The sequence below is a fragment of the Chaetodon trifascialis genome, chromosome 14 (genome assembly GCF_039877785.1).
Source record: "Chaetodon trifascialis isolate fChaTrf1 chromosome 14, fChaTrf1.hap1, whole genome shotgun sequence".
Lineage (NCBI taxonomy): Eukaryota > Metazoa > Chordata > Actinopteri > Chaetodontiformes > Chaetodontidae > Chaetodon > Chaetodon trifascialis.
In genome coordinates, this window is record NC_092069.1 from 2,466,540 (window position 1) to 2,487,589 (window position 21,050).

Below are 21,050 nucleotides of genomic sequence, written 5' to 3' on the forward strand. Positions count from 1 at the left end.
AGCTCTTCTCAGGGGGGGTAGAGATGATGAACTTTAAAGCTAACGCAGGAGGTGGTGTAAATGTCGGCCCATTTAGCCATTATTTATAAATGTTGTGGGTTGCATCCAGATACAAATTACGACAGGTACAACGAGTTTTGCATATAGTCATCTTATTTCCAGTTATTTATTCTACAAGGAGCAGGCTAAGCTGTGCTGGCCGCATGAAACAGGCAAATTTTCAGCATGACACCCACTTCTGTACACTTCATATGGGTTTTCCATCTTTTGGTCTTCTATGAGCAAGACGGCAACATTGATAATAAGTGGAACTGTCTGATCCACAGTTTTATTGCTGTAATTTTTCGCTGCAGGACTGAACCCACCCAGTGTGACATTCTCATACGATGCTGGTGGTGGTAGCAGTTCAAACTTCTGACTTTGATCTGCCCTTATCTTCATAGTAGTTTAGGTTTTATTTTAGTGGTAAAAGGTGGATGTTTGAGATTGCTACGCAGTCCAAAACTGATCAAATAAGTCACCTTTGCAGGATTGCTTCCATGCTCACTGTCATTCTTCTGGCATCTCTGGAGGTGTAGTGCATTAGTGTTTAATAATGAGCCCCTTGTGCAGGTTGTGTGGTGAAAGCCCTAGCACAGCATTTTGGTGCTTAGAATAACACCAACTACTTCATGCACTTAAAGGTGTTTGTGCCTAAGCAGAAGCTGTGTTCTTTATGCTGCACACTGTCTCTTGGTTCTCTTGTTCAGTTAACAGGTTTGCATCCGTGAGGCAGGGAAGCCTCAGGGGAGTGTGGAGGTTCCAAAGCATATGATAAGTCTGTTGTAATGACTCCAGGTCCCTTGGGAAGCCTATTTAACCTTCAAACCCACACACTAATTTTTGTGTGTGTTCTGTGTGTCCACAGAAATGAGAGGAAGCTAATGAGGGACTACCTCTGCTCAAAGGGCACACTGGGTGCTAAATGGTCAGTCCTGTGATAAAATATTTGTGGTTGGGCAGAGCATAACAAAAGGCAGTGAACCAGTATCTGTACAGTAGCAGCATCAAAGCCTCTGGTTGTCTTAGTTGTCAGTACCGAGACTGATGTCATTAAACCAGTTCTTTAAAAACAGCACACAGTCCTTACGATCTGTGCCTGGTATTTTTCTGTGGTTTGTTTCTCTATATTGAATTCAATTAGAATGTTCCTGAAAGTCAACATAATACATAAATTTAGCACGTAGGTGTCAGTACACTGCATTGGGTAAGGTTTCTGATGATAAGAGGTTTCAACACAGTTTTCAGACTCTGCATTATAAAAGAACATTGGAGTTTAGGACAATTGATTGTTTAGAATGGTCGGTATGTTTAACAGATAAGGCTTTCAGTGTGGCTGCACGGTGGCGCAGCAGGTAGTGCGTGTGCCTCACAGCAAGAAGGTCCCCGGGTCAGGCGGGGCCTTTCTGTGTGAAGTTTGCATGTTCTTCCCGTGCATGCGTGGGTTCTCTCCGGGTACTCCGGCTTCCTCCCACAGACCAAAAACATGCTCATTAGGTTAATTGATGACTCTAAATTGTCCATAGGTGTGAGTGTGAGTGTGAATGTTTGTTTGTCATTACATGTGGCCCTGCAATCGGCTGGCAACCGGTTCAGGGTGTACCCTGCCTCTCGCCCATTGTAGCTGGGATAGGCTCCAGCCCCCCGCAACCCCGAAAGGGATAGGCGGTATAGATAATGGATGGATGGATGGCTTTCAGTGTTTTATTATTTTGTTGCTGTCACCAGATCACATGACAAGACCAAAATGAACAATGTGTTAGATTGTTTCTCAATATTTTCTGACCTGCTCTGTCTGAGATTCACACCAACCATCCTCATTACATCATTGCACATCAGTTTACCTCATTTCATTTGATTTGGTGTTATTGCCATGACACAATGCAATACAACAAATCTATACTTTGCCAGTAAAATTGAGAGAATAAATCACATTGATACCTACATGTACACCTGTGTCTGTAATTTCTTTAGCCTCCTTCAGCTGTACACTATCTTATAATAACTTGTAAATCGAGTCGATGAGATTGATGATTAACACTTCTCTCCCACTTACAACTCCACACCTTTCACGCCTTCTTTCATGTCTTCTTTATCATTCTCTGTCCCTCATTTCCCCTCTGATCTTTGAATTCATATTTCTCTCCTGCAGCTGTCAGAGTTATTTGTCTCCTTTGAGGAGAAGCCTCAGGGTGCAGCGTCCTTAGCCCAGGTCCACAAGGCAGTGCTGCATGATGGGAAGACAGTGGCTGTCAAAGTCCAACACCCCAAAGTACAGAGACAGAGCTCCAAGGACATAGTTGTAATGGAGGTGAGTCTATCTGTAAACTACTTTGAAATAAGCATGCGGCAGGACTGACAGCAAAACTTTATAGTGATCAAGTCTGGATGAAACAAAAGTATGAACAAGGTTTCTATATCAGCCATGGACATAGAAGACAGACATTTAGCCGCAATGACAGTTCCAAAGAAGGTGAGACACGATGTAAAACATAAATAAAAAGAGAATGCAATCATTTGCAAACTGTGTTTACAGACAGGGGTTTTATGAAGTGTTACAGAGCCCATGTAGTAATATCCTTTATACAATCAATTCAATTCAATTTTGTTTGTATAGCGTTGTAAATCACAACAGAAGTTGTCACTTTCCACTTTCCATACAGAGTTGGTACAGGCCGAGCTCTTTTATCTACAGAGATCCAATAGTTCCCCCATGAGCAAGCACTTGGCGACAGTGGCGAGGAAAAACTTCCTTTTAACAGGCAGAAACCTCGAGCAGAACCAGACTCTGGGTGGGCGGCCATCTGCCTCGACCGGTTGAGTGAGAGAGGAAGAGCAAGAGAGGGAGAGTGAGACAGACAGACAGAGAGAGAGAGAGACAGAAATGCAGTCAGAGAGAGAGAGAGAGACAGAGAGACAGACAGACATGCAGTCACAGTAACAGTGACACTGGATGTCAGGCAGGGCCAAGGCAGGAGACGCAGCTGCAATCTACAATCCAGATTCAGCCACTGTGGAACCTGCGAGACGACAAAGCGCAGAGACTCCAGGGAAGGCACTAAGTTAGTAACACGCCGTGGTAGGACATGAAAGTGTGCAGATGGAGAGGGACAGAAGGACAGAGGAGCTCGGTGTATCTTTGGAGGTCCCCCGACAGTCTAATCCTATAGCAGCATAACTAGGGGCTGGTCCAGGACAAGCCTGAGCCAGCCCTAACTATAAGCTTTATCAAAAAGGAAAGTTTTAAGCCTACTCTTAAATGTAGAGACAGTGTCTGCCTCCCGGACAAAGACTGGAAGATGGTTCCACAGGAGAGGAGCTTGATAGCTAAATGCTCTGACTCCTGTTCTGCTTTTTGAGACTTTAGGAACCATAAGTAGACCTGCATTCTGGGAACGCAGTGTTCGAGTAGGGCAATAAGGTACTATGAGCTCTTTAAGATAAGAAGGTGCCTGGCCTTTTATGGCTTTGTAAGTAAGGAGGAGAATTTTAAACTCTATTCTAAACTTTACAGGGAGCCAGTGCAAAGTGGCAAGTATTGGAGAAATATGATCTCGCTTCCTGGTTTTTGTCAGAACACGTGCTGCAGCGTTCTGGAGCAACTGGAGAATATTCAGCAACGAATTTGGGCAGCCTGATAGTAAAGAATTGCAATAATCCAACCTGGAAGTTACGAATGCATGGACTAGTTTTTCTGCATCATTTTGAGACAAAATATGCTTGATTTTGCAATATTACGTAGGTGAAAAAAGGCAGTCCTTGAAATTTGTTTTACATGGGAGTGAACGAACATGTCCTGGTCAAAGATGACTCCAAGATTCTTTACAGTGGTGCTGGAGGCCAGCGCAATGCCATCCATAACTGCTATGTCATCAGAAAGTGACTTTCTAAGATGTTTAGGGCCTACTACTATAACTTCAGTTTTGTCCAAGTTTAGCATCAGAAAATTGCAGGTCATCCAGGTCTCAATTTGGGAGTGCTTCTTCTACAGATAGTAAAATATATCTATTTTGTTGTTGCTGATAGAAGCAGGCTAGAACTGAACATAACTGATAGATGGTTTTTATCAACTGTATATATAACTGTTTAACAGCCTCAGACTTGACTTACCCAGTAAAGACCGCACAGAATCTCATCAGCTGCCCTTATACTGGCGTGTTTCTGCCGTTGACAGAATGTCACTTTATATGTTTATGCCTGTTTTATTGTACTTGAAAGTGAGCTTGATTTTGATTTGTAATTTGAAGGTGTTGTTGAGGGCGGTCCATTGGCTCTTTCCGGGCTTTGCCTTCATGTGGCTGGTGGAGGAGGCTAAGAAGAACATGCCACTGGAGCTGGACTTCCTTAATGAGGGACACAACGCTGAGAGGGTGGCCAAAATGTTGGCCTACTTCTCCTTTCTCAAGGTAAGTTGTAACTTTTTCCACTTCCATTCTCAATAACAGACCTATGGGATTTATAATGTGATTTAGTTTTCATCCTGTTGGTCCCATGTGTGCACGCATACTAGTAAGCAGCAGGTAATAATCCCACATGGTCTTGAATGGTCTTCAATTTAAGGGTTAGCAGAATGCTCATAATTCCTTAGCTAGACAGACTTGGACTTCATGTCCATTATCATTTAATTTCCTCATGTCCTTTTTCTTAATACTGTAAGCTGGTTTGAGAACTTTTCCTAGCTCCTAGCCTTTTCGTTGTTCAAACACAGAGCAAAAATGTTTTTGGGTTTGTATTCTTTCTATCATTTGTTTCTTTTTATTCCGCATTTTTTCACTGTATATATTGGCATATATTGGAAAAATAATTGTGTGCAAATGCCTTCCAGTACATCCAGTAAAACTTGAGTAAAGTTTAAAATTAACATAAGTAAAAAGTCAGATTTCCAGAGTTTTGATGGACCATAACTGCTGCATTGTACTGACAAAAAAACCCCACATTTTTTTCTTTTACTTTCTTTTTTTTCAAGATTTAATGACCTTAGATTTTCTTTTACCTTTGTATTGTTCCATCAATCAGCATTACATTTAGTAAGTAAAGATGTACCCTTGTTCATCTTTACTTACTAAATAATTGCCGGTTCATCTAGAATGAGCATGTAGAAATCAGATCAGCTGTCTTTTACCAATTTAATCAGGTGCTGTGATCAAGAGAGACAAGAGATTTTTATGGGTTATGTTATCTTATGGGTTAATATATGAAATACAATTCTATCAAAAGGTTCATTTATTTATTTATCATTCAATAGCATATGGTGACCCTATGAAATTCAAGTAATTTGAATTTGCTTGTGACTGTATGTCCTAGTGATGGAGGCACAATGAACAATAGTAACAGTGAAACTGTAAAGGAAGACAAAATACAAAGGTAAAACTGGAATATGAAAGTCTGAGTGTTATACCAAAAGGCAGTCTTGAATGTATGATAATCCAGATGCTATTGCACACACACAATGTGGGGCGGCTGTGGCTCAGGAAGCAGAGCGGTCGTCCACCAATCAGGAGGTCGGTGGTTCCATCCCTGGCCTCGGTAGTCCACATGCCAAAGTATCCTTGGGCAAAACACTGAACCCCAAAACTGCCCCCAATGTACCAACAGTATGTGAATTCATATATACGTCGCTTTGGATAAAAGCGTCTGCCAAATTGTAATTGTAATTGTAATGTGAACCAGATTTATGTCCCCACAACATGAGTAATACATGGGTGCACACACACACACACACACACACACACACACACACACACACACACACACACACACACACACACACACACACACACACCCATATACATACTTATCTGAGAGTTGTGGATAAAAACTAATCAGAGTTCCAGAGAGAGAGGAAGATTGTTTGAAGCCCACTTTAACAGAGGTGAGATGAGGGGCAAGACTTACGGTATCTGACAGGCTGCAGCCATATCGATTTAAACCCCCTTTGCTACATTTACATTTTATTCACAATTATTCACTGCCAGATCATCTGACTGGTCTGGGTAACTGATAATCAGTTATTAAGTCATCATTGAGCATAGTTGTGTGTGAACATTTTTGTTGAAAGGCACACATTAAATTTCTTGTTGGCTTGCATTTCTATCATTATACTGCTCAAAAAAATTAAGGGAACACTTAATCATCACTATATAACACAGGAAGTCAGTTAAACTTCAGGGATATCAATCTGTCCATTTACCATAAGTGATTGTGACTCAATTACCCCTGCTTTGGTACAGATGAAAGTGACAACAGGTGCAATGGGGAGGCAAAAGCAATACAACCCCCCAAAAGGGAACGATTTTGCATGTGGTGGCCATAGACAATTGCTCTCTCCTTATCCTTCCTGACTGATTCTTCTCTAGGTTTAAATTCTGTTAGTGTTCTTGTCACTACTGGTAGCATGAGGCAGTACCTGCAGCCCAGTCAGGTTGCACAGGTAGTCCAGCTCCTCCAGGAGAGCACATCCATAGGTGCAAGAAGGAATTTTTTTGAGCACTATATTTGTATCCTTTCGTTTTTTTTAACAGTTTATTTGGTCTAATGAGTTTGGGGTTCAATGGCATTATATGAAATCAATACCTAGTATCCAGCCTGTTAATCAAATTCAAATCACTTTCAATTCCTAACTAAAACAGTTTAAGGTTGTATACCAAATTCATACTAATGTTAATTTTTTTCCAAATACTTTGCATATTTTCTACCTAAGTCAGCTAAGGCTACCTCAAAGTATTGTATACTACTGCTCTGCTTTTAAAAAAGAGGAAGATAAAAGCTTTGATAGAGATTCGATAGACTGTAATCTATTTGTTTTACCAGCATGGAAACAGATCCAAAATAGAACCGGATATTTGAACCCAATCATACAATCTAATGTACACCCATGTGCTCAGGGGAATGAAATTTAGTGAAGAAATGATGATGATCTCAAACTGTCTCCCTCTCTCTCAACAGGTCCCCATTATTCACTGGCACCTGTGCACAAAGAGGATCCTGACCATGGAGTTTGTTGAGGGAGGGCAGGTCAATGACAGGGATTACATGAAGAAACAGGGCATCAGTGTCAATGAGGTACTGTCTGCTGCTCTGCCTGCTGCCCAGCCTGCTCTCTGTAAGGCTTTGTTTAGGATACAGAAGCCAAAAGTTTTTTTTGACTCATAGTCCAGGTGCCATCACACTAACATCTTGTCTACACAGCTCACCTAGTGAAAACCGCATATTAGTGCTGTGCATTCAGCCACAGAATTGAGTGTAGGTTAACATATTAGCAGTGCTCAGAGTACAAAACACCATCCATTCCTTGCACAAAATGGAGGAAAATAAACTTGATGCCTAAAAATATGCTCCTGGTCTAATTTACACACATAAAGTGAAATGCAAGCTGCTAAGCAGTCTGAGACATCTGTATTGTCGAAAATAGAAGCTATCTGTTCCATCACATGCCTGTGAGATGGACAACTGAAAAGTGGAGCTGAAAGGCCTCCTGTGTAGGTATGGTTTAATGACACAAACTTTTTCCACTATGTGCTAGCTAATGTCCTCACAAGGTGTAATCTCTACTCTTTCATCCCTTTTCTGTTTTATGCCTCAGTGTTCTTGTGGCACATAGCCTTTGAATAATTAAAAGCTTGTGTGTGTGTGAGTGTGCGTGTGTGTACGTGCATGTATGTGGGAGGGAGAGAAAGATCCACATTAAAACTGAGAGCTGCACTTTTTTCTTTTTTTTGTTGTGCTGTAGTATCACTCCCTCTGTTACCTAATAAGTAAAATTGCTAATAATATTATATTTATTTTAAGATTTTACGATTAAGATATAAAGCAGCTGAAGTTTGAATGACAATCAGTCAGTTAATAATTAATCAAAGCAATGATATAATATCTAATGGCTCTGTGTCTGTCAGATACTGTGGGAGTGCCTGCCCCCAGATATGGGCCAAAACAATTGATGAATGCATTGTAGCTGTCTGACCTTACGAATCTTTGCTTCAGAAAGTACAATCAGCCAGTAACTGACTGCCTAAACACTACTTTTTACCAAAGTGTTGGAATTAAAATGCAGCCCTGCAACCTGTAGCAACCACAGACTGACTCAAATTTGTGTTTATTTATTTGCCCAGTTTGGCTTTTTTGGTAGGGATGCAACAAAAGATTGTTTTCGTTATCACTTAAAATTTCATTTAAAATTACATTTTCCTTAAGTTATTAATTTCAATTTCAATTTTATTTGTATAGCGCCAAATCACAACAGAAGTTGTCTCAGGACACTTTCCATATAGAGCTGGTGCAGACCAAGCTCTTTTATCGACAGAGAACTAACAATTCCCCCATGAGCAAGCACTTGGCGACAGTGGCGAGGAAAAACTTCCTTTTAACAGGCAGAAACCTCAAACAGAACCAGACTCTGGGTGGGCGGCCATCTACCTCGACCGGTTGGGAGAGAGGGAGAGCAAGAGAGGGAGAGGGAGACAGACACAGACAGACAGACAGACAGACAGACAGACAGACAGACAGACAGACAGACAGACAGACAGACAGACAGAAATTCAGTCAGAGAGAGAGAGAGAGAGAGACAGAGAGAGAGAGAGACAGAGAGAGAGAGACAGAGAGACAGAGAGACAGACATGCAATCACAGTAACAGTGACAGTGGATGTAATAACAGCAGTAGCAGTTGCAGTGGATGTCAGGCAGGGCCAAGGCAGGAGACGCAGCTGCAATCCACAATCCAGATTCAGCCACTGTGTAACCTGCAAGACGACAAAGCGCAGAGACTCCGGGGAAGGCACTAAGTTAGTAACACGCCGTGGTAGGACATGAAAGCATGCAGATGGAGAGGGACAGAAGGACAGAGGAGCTCGGTGTATCTTTGGAGGTCCCCCAACAGTCTAATCCTATAGCAGCATAACTAGGGGCTGGTCCAGGACAAGCCTGAGCCAGCCCTAACTATAAGCTTTATCAAAAAGGAAAGCTTTAAGCCTACTCTTAAATGTAGAGACAGTGTCTGCCTCCCGGACAAAGACTGGAAGATGGTTCCACAGGAGAGGAGCTGGATAGCTAAATGCTCTGACTCCTGTTCTGCTTTTTGAGACTTTAGGAACCATAAGTAGACCTGCATTCTGCAAACGCAGTGTTTGAGTAGGGCAATAAGGTACTATGAGCTCTTTAAGATAAGAAGATGCCTGGCCATTTATGGCTTTGTAAGTAAGGAGGAGAATTTTAAACTCTATTCTAAACTTTACAGGGAGCCAGTGCAGAGTGGCTAGTATTGGAGAAATATGATCTCTCCTCCTGGTTTTTGTCAGAACACGTGCTGCAGCGTTCTGGAGCAACTGGAGAATATTCAACAACGAATTTGGGCAGCCTGATAGTAAAGAATTGCAATAATCCAGCCGGGAAGTTACGAATGCATGGACTAGTTTTTCTGCATCATTTTGAGACAAAATATGCCTGATTTTTGCGATATTACGTAGGTGAAAAAAAGGCAGTCCTTGAAATTTGTTTTAAATGGGAGTGAAAGGACATGTCTTGGTCAAAGTTGACTCCCAGATTCTTTACAGTGGTGCTGGAGGCCAGTGCAATGCCATCCATAGCTGCTATGTCATCAGAAAGTGACTTTCTAAGATGTTTAGGGCCTACTACTATAACTTCAGTTTTGTCTGAGTTTAGCATCAGAAAATTGCAGGTCATCCAGGTCTTTATGTCATGAAGACATGCTTGTAGTCTAGTTAACTGACTGGTTTCTTCCGGCTTCATTGATAAATATAGCTGGGTATCATCTGCATAGCAATGAAAATTTATTGAGTGCTTCATGATAATCTTACCTAAAGGAAGCATATATAAGGTGAATAGAATTGGTCCAAGCACAGAACCCTGCGGAACTCCATAGCTGACTTTAGTGAGCACAGAGGAGTCGTCATTAACGCGTACAAACTGAGAGCGATCTGACAAGTAGGATTTAAACCAGCTTAGCGCAGTTCCCTTAATGCCAATGAAGTGTTCCAGTGTCTGCAATAGGATGCCATGGTCAATGGTGTCAAATGCAGCACTAAGATCCAATAAGACTAGTACAGAGACAAATCCTTTATCAGATGCAATTAGAAGGTCATTTTTAACTTTAACCAGTGCTGTCTCTGTGCTACTGTATGATGTACTCTAAATCCTGACTGGAAATCCTCAAATAAACTATTATTGTTTAGAAAGTCACACAGCTGATTGGCAACTGCTTTCTCAAGAGTTTTTGAGAGAAAGGGAAGGTTGGATATCGATCTATAGTTGGCTAAAACCCCTGGATCAAGAGTAGGCTTTTTAAGTAGCGGTTTTATCACAGCTACTTTAAAGGACTGTGGTAAGTAGCCTGTTGATAAAGACAGATTGATCATGTCTAATACTGAAGAGTCAATTAGAGGTAATACTTCTTTAAACAGCTTAGTTGGGATTGGATCTAAAATACACGTTGATGATTTTGATGATGAAATTATTGAAATTAGTTGGTGAAGGTCAACAGGAGTAAAACAGTCTAAAACTGCGACAGACTGAGTAACAGTTTCTACGGTTTCTGTGTTTGAAGACAAAACAGTACCTGTTGACGGCAGGAGCCGATGAATTCTGTCTCTAATAATTTATTAGCTATTAATAACCTTATTAGTTAATACATGATTTATTCAACAAAATAGGAGAATAGATTTGATTGGAAATTTTGTCTGAATGACAGACTGAAATTCAGTGCTTCATAAATTACTTAAAGGTCCCATATTATGAAAAACCCACTTTTTCTGGGATTTGGGGTGTTATTTTGTGTCTTTGGTGCTACCACACACATAGAAAGTGTGAAATAAGACCATCCGTGCTGTTTTGATCCGGATTTCTGAAGGCACCCATCCAAACCAGCCGATCGAATTCAGGGAGTACTGTTACACAACAAGCCCGGACCTTTGCATGCTCCCACCCACCAGCCACCACCCCCTACTCCTCTCCCTGGTGTCTCTCCACCCACCAGATACAGCGCCACCTTCTCACGGATCCGCCACTCCGCTATTGAAAGCACCATGTTAGGATTCATCATGTTGAGCTGCCACACCCAGTGTTCTGTTGTTGGCTGTAAATACGAGCAAAAATCGCTCCATCGGCTCCCAGCCGCAGAGGACAGAAGAAAGGCTTGAATTGAATTTTTTGAAGGCAACGTCCCCACTACATTTGGCAAAAGCCTGTTTAAGTGTGCTAACCACTTTGAGGCTGACTGTTTCTCCATCTTCGGTCATTATGAGGAAGGATTAGCCTGGAGACTTTCTCTAAAAGAGGGCTCACTTCCAGCTTTGCATGGAATACCTGCAGAGGAGGGACCTGTAAGTATACAAATAATTAGCTGTGTGTTTCTTTTGTAGATCAGTGCGAATTCTTGCGTGTTGTAGCTGGTGTGTTTTGCCATTGAGAACGATGTAAGGCTAATCGCTAGCTTCGAGACCACAGCCATCAAACGTTAGCTCACTGCTACCGTAGCTTTTGGTACATCACATCACATCACGTTTCTGATCTTGCAAATGATTTAATACATGTTCAAGGGAGATGCCAGCATTCACAAATATTAAGCTGTGTTCATTTTGCAGTTTTACACGAAGCAAAAAGTGTTTTGCCACACAGCACAAGCTAACGCTAACCGCTAGCTTCTAGTTAGCAATCAGCACAGTCCCCACAGTCTCGAATATGCAAACCCAGCGAACCGGTCGGTCAAGCGATACATACACAGACACTCTGCAGGGTCTAAGCTTTGGGAATTTGAGAAAATAATGCATTTGGAAATGTTTTCTAAACGAGTGTATGGTTGAGACTGCTATATCCCAGCACAATTTACACTCCAAGTGTTTATTTCTCTGGAGTTTATTAATGAGTGATCCTTTTTTTTAGGGCTGGGCGATATGGCTGAAAAGTCTATCACGGCATAAGTGTTTTATATCGGTCGATATCGATAATTATTGATATTTTTTATGACCTATTTAAAATAAAGACCAGGAGAAAAATACATTCAATTTAAACATTTTTATTTTAAATTTAACCTTCCTCTGATTATAATCCCCTCAGCTATCAAGGCAGAAAGGAAATGTCAACACAACCATGGAAAACACTCAAATAATAAATGTAAAAAAAAGTATAAATGTGTAGAAAAGATGGCTGCATCGTAGGGTCAATGTCCATCTGAAGTGAGTAAGACAGCAGCAGATTTAGCAGCAGAATTGTCTTTAGGCACAGCATCGGCAACTTTAACATGTGCTTGACACTTATAAACAGCCATCTGGGATGGAAACACGATGGCTTCAAGGAGATTACCATATTATAGATACACAGAGTACCATATTTTTCGGTTGCATCAGTCAAAAAATGCGTCATGAAGAGGAAAGCCCAGGGCTTTCACACGCATTTCAACTCGTTAACACACTCACACACCACACCTTGTATTTGTAAATACTAATAATAAAAATTCATAATAAATTATGAATAATAAATTGAATTAAGAATAAATTACCGGGATAGCACCCACCAAGTTGCGCCACTAACATTTATAACACTGGAACAGGTAGAGGAATTAGTGATATGTCGGTCACGAATTTATGTGTCATTTATTAGATCATAGTATGCAGTATAGGATGTTTTTTGGGGGGCATTTTGTTTGTGTTCAGTCTTTCTCAGTTGTCTTTTTTTCCAGTATTTGTGGTGCAGGAGTGGTACAGATACAGCATATAGTTGTCACAAGCCTAGAGCGCCCTCACGCAGCTGTAGACAGTAATCCGTAAACTGTGACCTAACCTGACTATAAGTCGCAGGATCCGCCAAACTTTGAAAATAAGTGCGACTTATAGTCTGGAAAATATGGTAGATAGTGCTCTATAGTGGACCATTAACAATGTTGATCAAGGACGTCTTGGGTTCTCTGGATTCTGGGGTGACAGGTGAGCTTGGAGGCCCAGGCCCACTGGAGGAAATTGGACCACAGAGCAGAAGGAAGACATAGCCGGTCTGGGGGGCAGGTGGTGGGACCAGGTTAACCCTCCACGGCAGACTTTTACCCTCTCCTCAATCTCCTAGGTGATAGGAGCTATTAGAAAGGAGGTGGGTAGGATGGGTGTGGAGCTCAAAGCTTTCTCCTCCCTCTCCTGGCACTGACAAAATGTCTGGCTTGATGTTGTGGGATCCAGGTCAATATGAAAGAGAGAAGTTGAACCAAGTGAAGAAGAGAGACTGGCTTGCCTGGAGTTCAATCTCTGAGCTGGCAGATGTGTTCCAGGTTTTAGTGATCAGTCCATACCTGGAACTGTGTCTTTGTTACCTCCTCCAAAGGTAATTTTACCGCCAGTAGCTCCTGGTTCGCCAATGTCATAGTTCCTCTCCGCAGGTGATAGTTGTCGTCAGAAGAAATCAGAGGGGTGGATCTTCTGGTCTGTGACTGAGTGCTGCGACAGAACAGCTCCTACCCCAATGCCTGAGGCATCCATCTCCATGACGAACTGATGGTCAGGATTGGGCAACTGGAGAATGGCAGATGTGAACCAGGACTGAGAGTCTGAAAAGCCTCTTCCACCACCGTGGACCACCGGAAAGCTGCCTTGGGTGAGAGCAGTGAGGGGAGCAGCTATGGTGCTGTAATTGCAGATGAAGCATCTGTAAAAGTTTGTGAACCGCACCAACCTCTTGTGGGTATCGGGAACGGGCCAGGAAGTGATGGTGGAAACCTTGCTGGAGTCCATCTGGCTGTTTCCTGTTGTCACGGTGTATTCCAGGAAAGATACCAAAGCGGCGTGGAACTCACATTTCTCTACTTTGACAAAGAGTAAGTTTTCTAGGAGGTGTTGCAGGATGGCTTGGATGTGAAGGGCATGCTCCTTTCGGAACCAGGACAATATGAGAATGTCATCCAAATACACAAACACAAACTGGTTCAGCATGTCTGCAAGTACATCATTCATCCGCCTGGAGGAACGCTGGGGCATCGGTGAGAGTGGCATGGCATCACTAAATACTCGCAGTGTCCGGTGGGGGTGTTGAAGACTGTCTACTCAACCGCTTCCTGAATTCAATCCAGATAGTATGCATTGTGGATGTCGAGCTTCGTGAAGACGGTGGCCCCCTGGAGGAGCTCGACCCGTGATTGCCTTTAGACCCCTGTAATCAAGGTCTCAGAGTCCCATCCCGCCTTCCAGTGGGCAAAGATGATGGACGAATGCCATCCGGCAATGAGTCATTAATTTTCATGGTTTCTCTCTCTGGAGCAGACAGGGAGTACGGACTTCTCGGGTGGAGATGTGCCAGGCTGCAGGTTAATGGCGCAGTCATAAGGGTGATGAGGAGGCAGAGAGGTAGCCGTAGCCTTATTGAAAACCTCCATGTAGTCATGATTCTTGGGTGGCACTGCTGTCAGATCAGGAATGAAGCTTGGGGTGAGAAAGCGCTGAGAAGTTGTGGCATTCTTGGCAGATCTTGTGACATTAAGCACTCCATCCCAGGATGACTCCTGTAGTCCAATCTATGGGGGTTATGACATTGTAACCACGGACACCACAGGATGAGAGGAATGAGTGATGACTTCGGGATGAGAAACTGCATTGTCTGGTAGGTAACAGTCCCTATTCTAGTAGATAGCCGTTGAGTGCACTGGCTGACAGAGAATGCCCTGTCACTCCAGGATTTGTACTAGGTCCAGATGGAGGGGAAAAGGAGGTTTACATCAGCGGACTGGAGTGTGTGAGTGGGAATGTTTCGTTGAGGAGCTCAATCAAGTAGGGTGGGGCCAGGTTATAGAGGGCTTTGTAGCTCATTAGGATGATTTTGAAATGGATTCTCTGGGGGATGGGGAGCCAGTGGAGCTTGTAGTGGACGGGGATGATATGGTCATGAGTTCCGAGAGTGGGTGAGCAAGTTGGTGGCAGAGTTTTGTATATATTGGAGCTTATTGAGAATTTCTGAAGATGAACCATAGAAGAGACTGTTGCAGTAGTCCAGATGAGAGGTGATGAAGGCATGGATGAGGGTTTCTCTTAGAGGTGTGTCCCAATGACTGTTTTAGAAATCTCACAGCACAGGTGTCTTTTGAATAACTACATTATCTTGTCACTGTATGAGATGGTAGTTGGTGTGAAAGAAATGGAAAGCCGTATTATTTTTAGAGGAAATATGCACTTTATGCTAACAAGTAAACTAAATAAACTAGATGTTAGCCAAAAGTAGAAGGTTTATTGTCTTGGGGAATGGCATGCAATACTAAATGTTTCTTTTGAGTTATTTTATTTCAGGCATTATTCAAAGTTAAGTATGAATGGAAAATGTATAGTATTAGCTGTCTCATCTAATATTTATTGATGTAGATGGACTAAATATGGCAATAAAATGAACTTATATTGGATGCACACACCAGAAAATCGGAAATGGACCCTCTGTCGACGGGGGGGCGTGGTTATTCGCGCCTCCGTGAAGGTGTGAATAGCTCTAATTAGCACATGAATGCTACCGACGTTGATCTACTCAGGCTGGCCTGCTGGCTTCACAAACAACCATTGGATGATTCCTCAGGCATTTTAAAAGGAAACCCTCATGTGATTCGATAGCAACTCCAATCACATGAGTGAGTGATCATGCGATTGGATGGCAACTCTGCTGTTATTGGTCATCCGTGCACCAAAAAAACCCAAAAACTAAATATATTTTATTTTAATGATTCATTTATTTGACTATCCACCTTCTGAAAACTATACTACCACACAGTAGAACACAAAGAACACAGTTGACAGAAATATTTTGAAAAAGTCTTTAATGAAATCACACATCAACAAGGATCAACCAAATAAAATCAGTGAATACTGGGGAAAAAAGCAAGGAAATGAGGGGTTCACTGATAAGAGTCTCTGGGTTGGGCCATGCCGCTGGTCCATGGTGCATGGAAAAAAGGTTCTAAGGCCTCTGGAAACGCTTCTTTGCTGCCTCTGGGTCATACTGAGTTGGCACCTGTCGCTTTGAAGGGGACTCGATGCAAAGCCTCATGTGGTGTGTTGCCACATACTTTGGGTCGCTCTCCAGCTGCTCTTGCAGTGTCTGGCAGAGTTGGGAGAGGTAGGACGCTCCTTCTTGCTTCCAGCAGCTGTAAATACAGTTATTAATATAATATTAGGACTGCCAAGAAACAGTAACACATGATAACATACACACGTGGACAAAATTGTTGGTACCCTTCGGTTAATGAAAGAAAAACTCACAATGGTCACAGAAATAACTTGAATCTGACAAAAGTAATAATAAATAAAAATTCTATGAAATTTAACCAATGAAAGTCAGACAATGCTTTTCAACCATGCTTCAAAAGAATTATTTTAAAAAATAAACTCGTGAAAGAGGCCTGGGCAAAAATGATGGTACCCTTAACTTAATATCTTGTTGCACAACCTTTTGAGGCAATCACTGCAATCAAACGATTCCTGTAACTGTCAATAAGACTTCTGCACCTCTCAGCAGGTATTTTGGCCCACTCCTCATGAGCAAACTGCTCCAGTTGTCTCAGGTTTGAAGGGTGCCTTTTCCAGACGGCATGTTTCAGCTCCTTTCAAAGATGCTCAATAGGATTTAGGTCAGGGCTCATAGAAGGCCACTTTAGAATAGCCCAATGTTTTCCTCTTAGCCATTCTTGGGTGTTTTTAGCTGTGTGTTTTGGGTCATTGTCCTGTTGCAAGACCCATTACCTGTGACTGAGACCAAGCTTTCTGACACTGGCCAGCACTCTCGCTAGAATCCCTTGATAGTCTTGAGATTTCATTGTACCCCGCACAGATTCAAGACACCCTGTGCCAGATGCAGCAAAGCAGCCCCAGAACATAACAAAGCCTCCTCCAAGTTTCACAGTAGGGACAGTGTTCTTTTCTTGATATGCTTCATTTTTCCGTCTGTGAACATAGAGCTGATGTGCCTTGGCAAAAAGTTCCATTTTTGTCTCATCTGTCTATAGGACATTCTCCCAGAAGCTTTGTGGCTTGTCAACATGTAGTTTGGCAAATTCCAGTCTGGCTTTTTTATGATTTGTTTTCAACAATGGTGTCCTCCTTGGTCATCTCCCTGCGGCCACGTCCATGGAGGTTGGCTACAGTCCCATGGATCTTAAATTTCTGGATAATATGTGCAACTGTAGTCACAGGAACATCAAGTTGCTTGGAGATGGTCTTATAGCCTTTACCTTTAACATGCTTGTCTATAATTTTCTTTCTAATCTCCTGAGACAATTCTTTCCTTTGCTTCCTCTGGTCCATGTTGAGTGTGATACACACCATGTCACCAAACAGCACAGTGACTACCTGTAGCCCTATATATAGGCCCACTGACTGATTACAAGATTGTAGACACCTGTGATGCTAATTAGTGGACACACCTTGGATTAACATGTCCCTTTGGTCACATTATTTTCAGTCTTTTCTAGGGGTACCATCATTTTTGTCCAGGCCTGTTTCATGAGTTTATTTTTTTAAAATAATTCTGTTGAAGCATGGTTAAAAAGCAATGTCTGACTTTCATTGGTTAAATTTCATAGATTTTTTATTTATTATTACTTTTGTCAGATTCTGTGACCATTGTGAGCTTTTCTTTCATTAACCGAAGGGTACCAACAATTTTGTCCATGTGTGTATGTGACCATGTTTGTCAAAAACAATGCAGCTAATGAATAAAATTCAGCCCATTTTTACATTGTTGTGAAAATAAAGCGGCATTCATGTAACTCTTACCTGCTTCCTTCTTTGCTGCGAGCTGAAATCTTCACAGCTGCTGCCTGAAAGAGCTGGCTGGGCATACCTGAAGCTTCTCCGCACCGTCTCATAATATGTCTTACAGGCAGCCGGAAGAAAATATATATTCGTTTGAAATAATTAAGACAGGCTTCAGTAAAAACAACAACAAGAAACAACAGAAAGGGGTTAAAAAAAAAAAAAAACTTACATAAAAGGACTCCTCTGTCCACACCATCCATGTCTGGACTCCCAGTTAAAGTGGCCATCAAGTATGACGTCACCGCTTCGTTGTGGGACGAGTTCAGTCTGTAAAACACAAAAAGTACAAACAGGTCATGCAACGTTTACATTTACTTACATTCTGCAGAATATTTTCTGCGTATTTCTGTGTATTTTTTTAACTTACCCCTGCTCAGCTTCATATCGCCTGTCCTTTCCGTCATTATTGTGCAGACGCCGCACCTTTTCCTTTAAAATACAAAATACATTTTAATGTTAAATGTAACGTGAACGGTTACCAAACGTCCGGAACGTAGTGCAATAAGAATAATAAAGGTTTGGCGGCCTAAAAACTGCACAATAAAATCCTATAGCAATAAAACTGAATTCCTACTCATTGGCACCAAATCCACCCTATCTAAAGTTGACACCTTCTCTCTCTCCATCGACAGCTCCTTAGTCTTCCCCTCCCCCCAGGTTAAGAGTCTGGGTGTCATCCTCGATAGTACACTCTCCTTTCAATCCCACATTAATAACACCACCCGGTCTGCTTACTTTCACCTTCGCTCCATCAATTGTCTCCGTCTCATCACTTACAAAATCCTTCTGTACACCTACAAGGCTATCCATAACCTCGCACCTCCTTACCTCTCCGACCTCCTGCACGTTGTCACTCCATCCCGTGCCCTCAGATCTTCCTCCTCCCTCCATCTCACTGTACCCGCTGCCCGTCTTAGCTCTATGGGGAGCAGAGCTTTCAGCCGCTCTGCTCCCCAACTCTGGAACTCACTGCCACCTGACCTCCGTAACTCTGCCACCCTGCCCATCTTCAAATCCAAACTCAAAACTCATTTATTCAGACTTGCCCACTCTCTATAAACTGCTTCACACGGTCCCCCGTCCCTATTGATTGTATCTTGTTTTTATCTTGTATTTTATATCACTGTCTGTATATTTTCTGTACAGCGACCTTGGGTGTCCTGAAAGGCGCTTTCAAATAAAATGTATTATTATTATGATTATTACAATGTAGTATTAAATGCGTTACTTACTGCAACTTATGCACCCGTCTCTTCGTCTCCACACCTGCCGTTCGGTCGGGGCTGCTCCTCCAGAGCGAGCTGTCTGGCTTTTATCTCGGCCATTCTCCTTGCCAATTGCGCAATCAGCTGCGTCACCAGCCAAGACAATCCACTGAAGGCGCTCAGCAGTTTCTTCTCTAAATTGTTTGGACTTTCTGGATATGGTCGCTCCGCAGCCAGGCTGTCCACTCGTCGCAGAGGAGTGCCTTCTGGGGTGAACTGAAGACGACGTCCGGCCATTGTATGAACAGAGTTAAAGTTAAGCAGGACCCGAAACGTAGCTTTTCTGATCCAAACTCCATTCGCGTTCACAGACGCGCCAAGGTTGTTTTCTGCCGACGTCATTGCATCAGAGGAGGTGTCCAATAATATGCGAGGTCCGGCTCTCGGAATTTCTCGCAAGACAATTTTTGTTACATAGAAAGAAAAACATGCTGTGATTTTGCTAGGTATTTTGATTTTCTATTTTTGTACCTGCATATTTTATAAAACATGTAAACTTCTTTAAACTGACATCATCGAAATTTTTAAAAAGAAAAGTTACTTTGGTGTATTCCCTTTTTATTCCTACTTAAAGAATCATCAGTGGACTTACCCTGCTGGAATTTTGCAAGCTAATCACGCAACCATTTTTCATCTGGTGTTGTGGTGGCAAAATGCGAAAAATTATGACTTGTATTGAATTGTAGATGCTTTAATTTTCACAATTTGATTTAGCAATTTAAGTGGAAAATGAAAGGTTTTTGAGAGTCAGGATACTTATCCTGTATGTAACCTATAAAATTATTTAAACACACTTTTAAATCCTCATGAAAAAAAAAAATCTTTGTCTGTATTCTGTAGGCACAGAACACACACACACACACACACACACACACACACATGCACGCACATGCATACACACACGCACACACACACACAATCCCAATTTACATTTGCATAGCTTGCAGCATTTACATTTGCAATTAACACCTCACAGTCACCTGGACTGAGAGAGAACTTTCATGGCAATATACAGTGATGATGATTGACGGAAATGCTACTTTTCATGCACTGAGTGTTGTTCAGTCCACTTGGGGAGAACACTGACAGTTTAAGAACCTGCTTCACAGACGACATAAACTTCTGTAAGGACAACACTGTGCCTAACAGGAAGGTATGTTGTTTCCCAAATAACAAACCCAGGTGTCCCTGCAGCTAAAAGCTGCAGCTAAAAGCTGCAGGGACACCTAAAAACTAAAAGCTACAGTTTGCCTACCATCTAGGTGTGGATGATGCCATCATGCACCTGCTGCAGCATGCTCACTCCCACCTGGATTGTACGCCAGCACTGGGAGGGTCACTTTCTTTTATTTCTCCAGTGCATTTAATACCATTCAGCCACTGTTCCTGGGTGAGAAGCTGCGAGTGATGGGAGTTGACACCCCCACAATCTCCTGGATTACTTACTACCTGATAGACAGGTGGCAGTTTGTCCGACTTGGCAACATTCTGTCTGAGACCGTGGAAAGTAGTACAGGAGCACCACAGGGGACTATTCTACCTCCTTTTCGCTTCACCTTGTACACCTCAGACTTTCAGTACAACTCTTCATTGTGCCACCTACAGACATTGTTGGACGACTCAGCAGTGGGGGGGGGGGGGGGTGTATAAAGGAAGGACGAGGGGAGGAATACAGAATAATGGTGGATGATTTTGTGGAATGGTCTGGTCGAAATCACCTGCTGCTTAATGTGGTCAAGACCAAGGAGATGGTTATTGATTTCAGAAGGAACAGGATGACCACACAACCACTGTGTATTCTGGGGGAGAATGTCGCAGTGGTGGGGGAGAATTACAAATACCTCAGAGTGCACCTTGACAACAGACTGAACTGGTAAACTAACATCAACACTGTTTGCAAGAAGGGGATGAGCAGACTCTATTTCCTGAAGAGCTCAATGTGTGCAGCAAGATGTTGGAGATCTTTTA

General features: G+C 42.4%; 1 protein-coding gene across 1 annotated transcript in view; it reads left to right on the top strand.

Annotated features, from left to right (window-relative positions):
• The window catches only part of adck1 (aarF domain containing kinase 1), a 137,591-nt gene that overhangs the window by 78,304 nt on the left and 38,237 nt on the right, over positions 1 to 21,050 (top strand). The window contains exons 5-7 of the mRNA XM_070978870.1: positions 2,192 to 2,350; positions 4,287 to 4,445; positions 6,985 to 7,101. Coding sequence (XP_070834971.1) covers positions 2,192 to 2,350; positions 4,287 to 4,445; positions 6,985 to 7,101 — 435 coding nt within the window. The remainder of the gene's footprint in view (positions 1 to 2,191; positions 2,351 to 4,286; positions 4,446 to 6,984; positions 7,102 to 21,050) is intronic.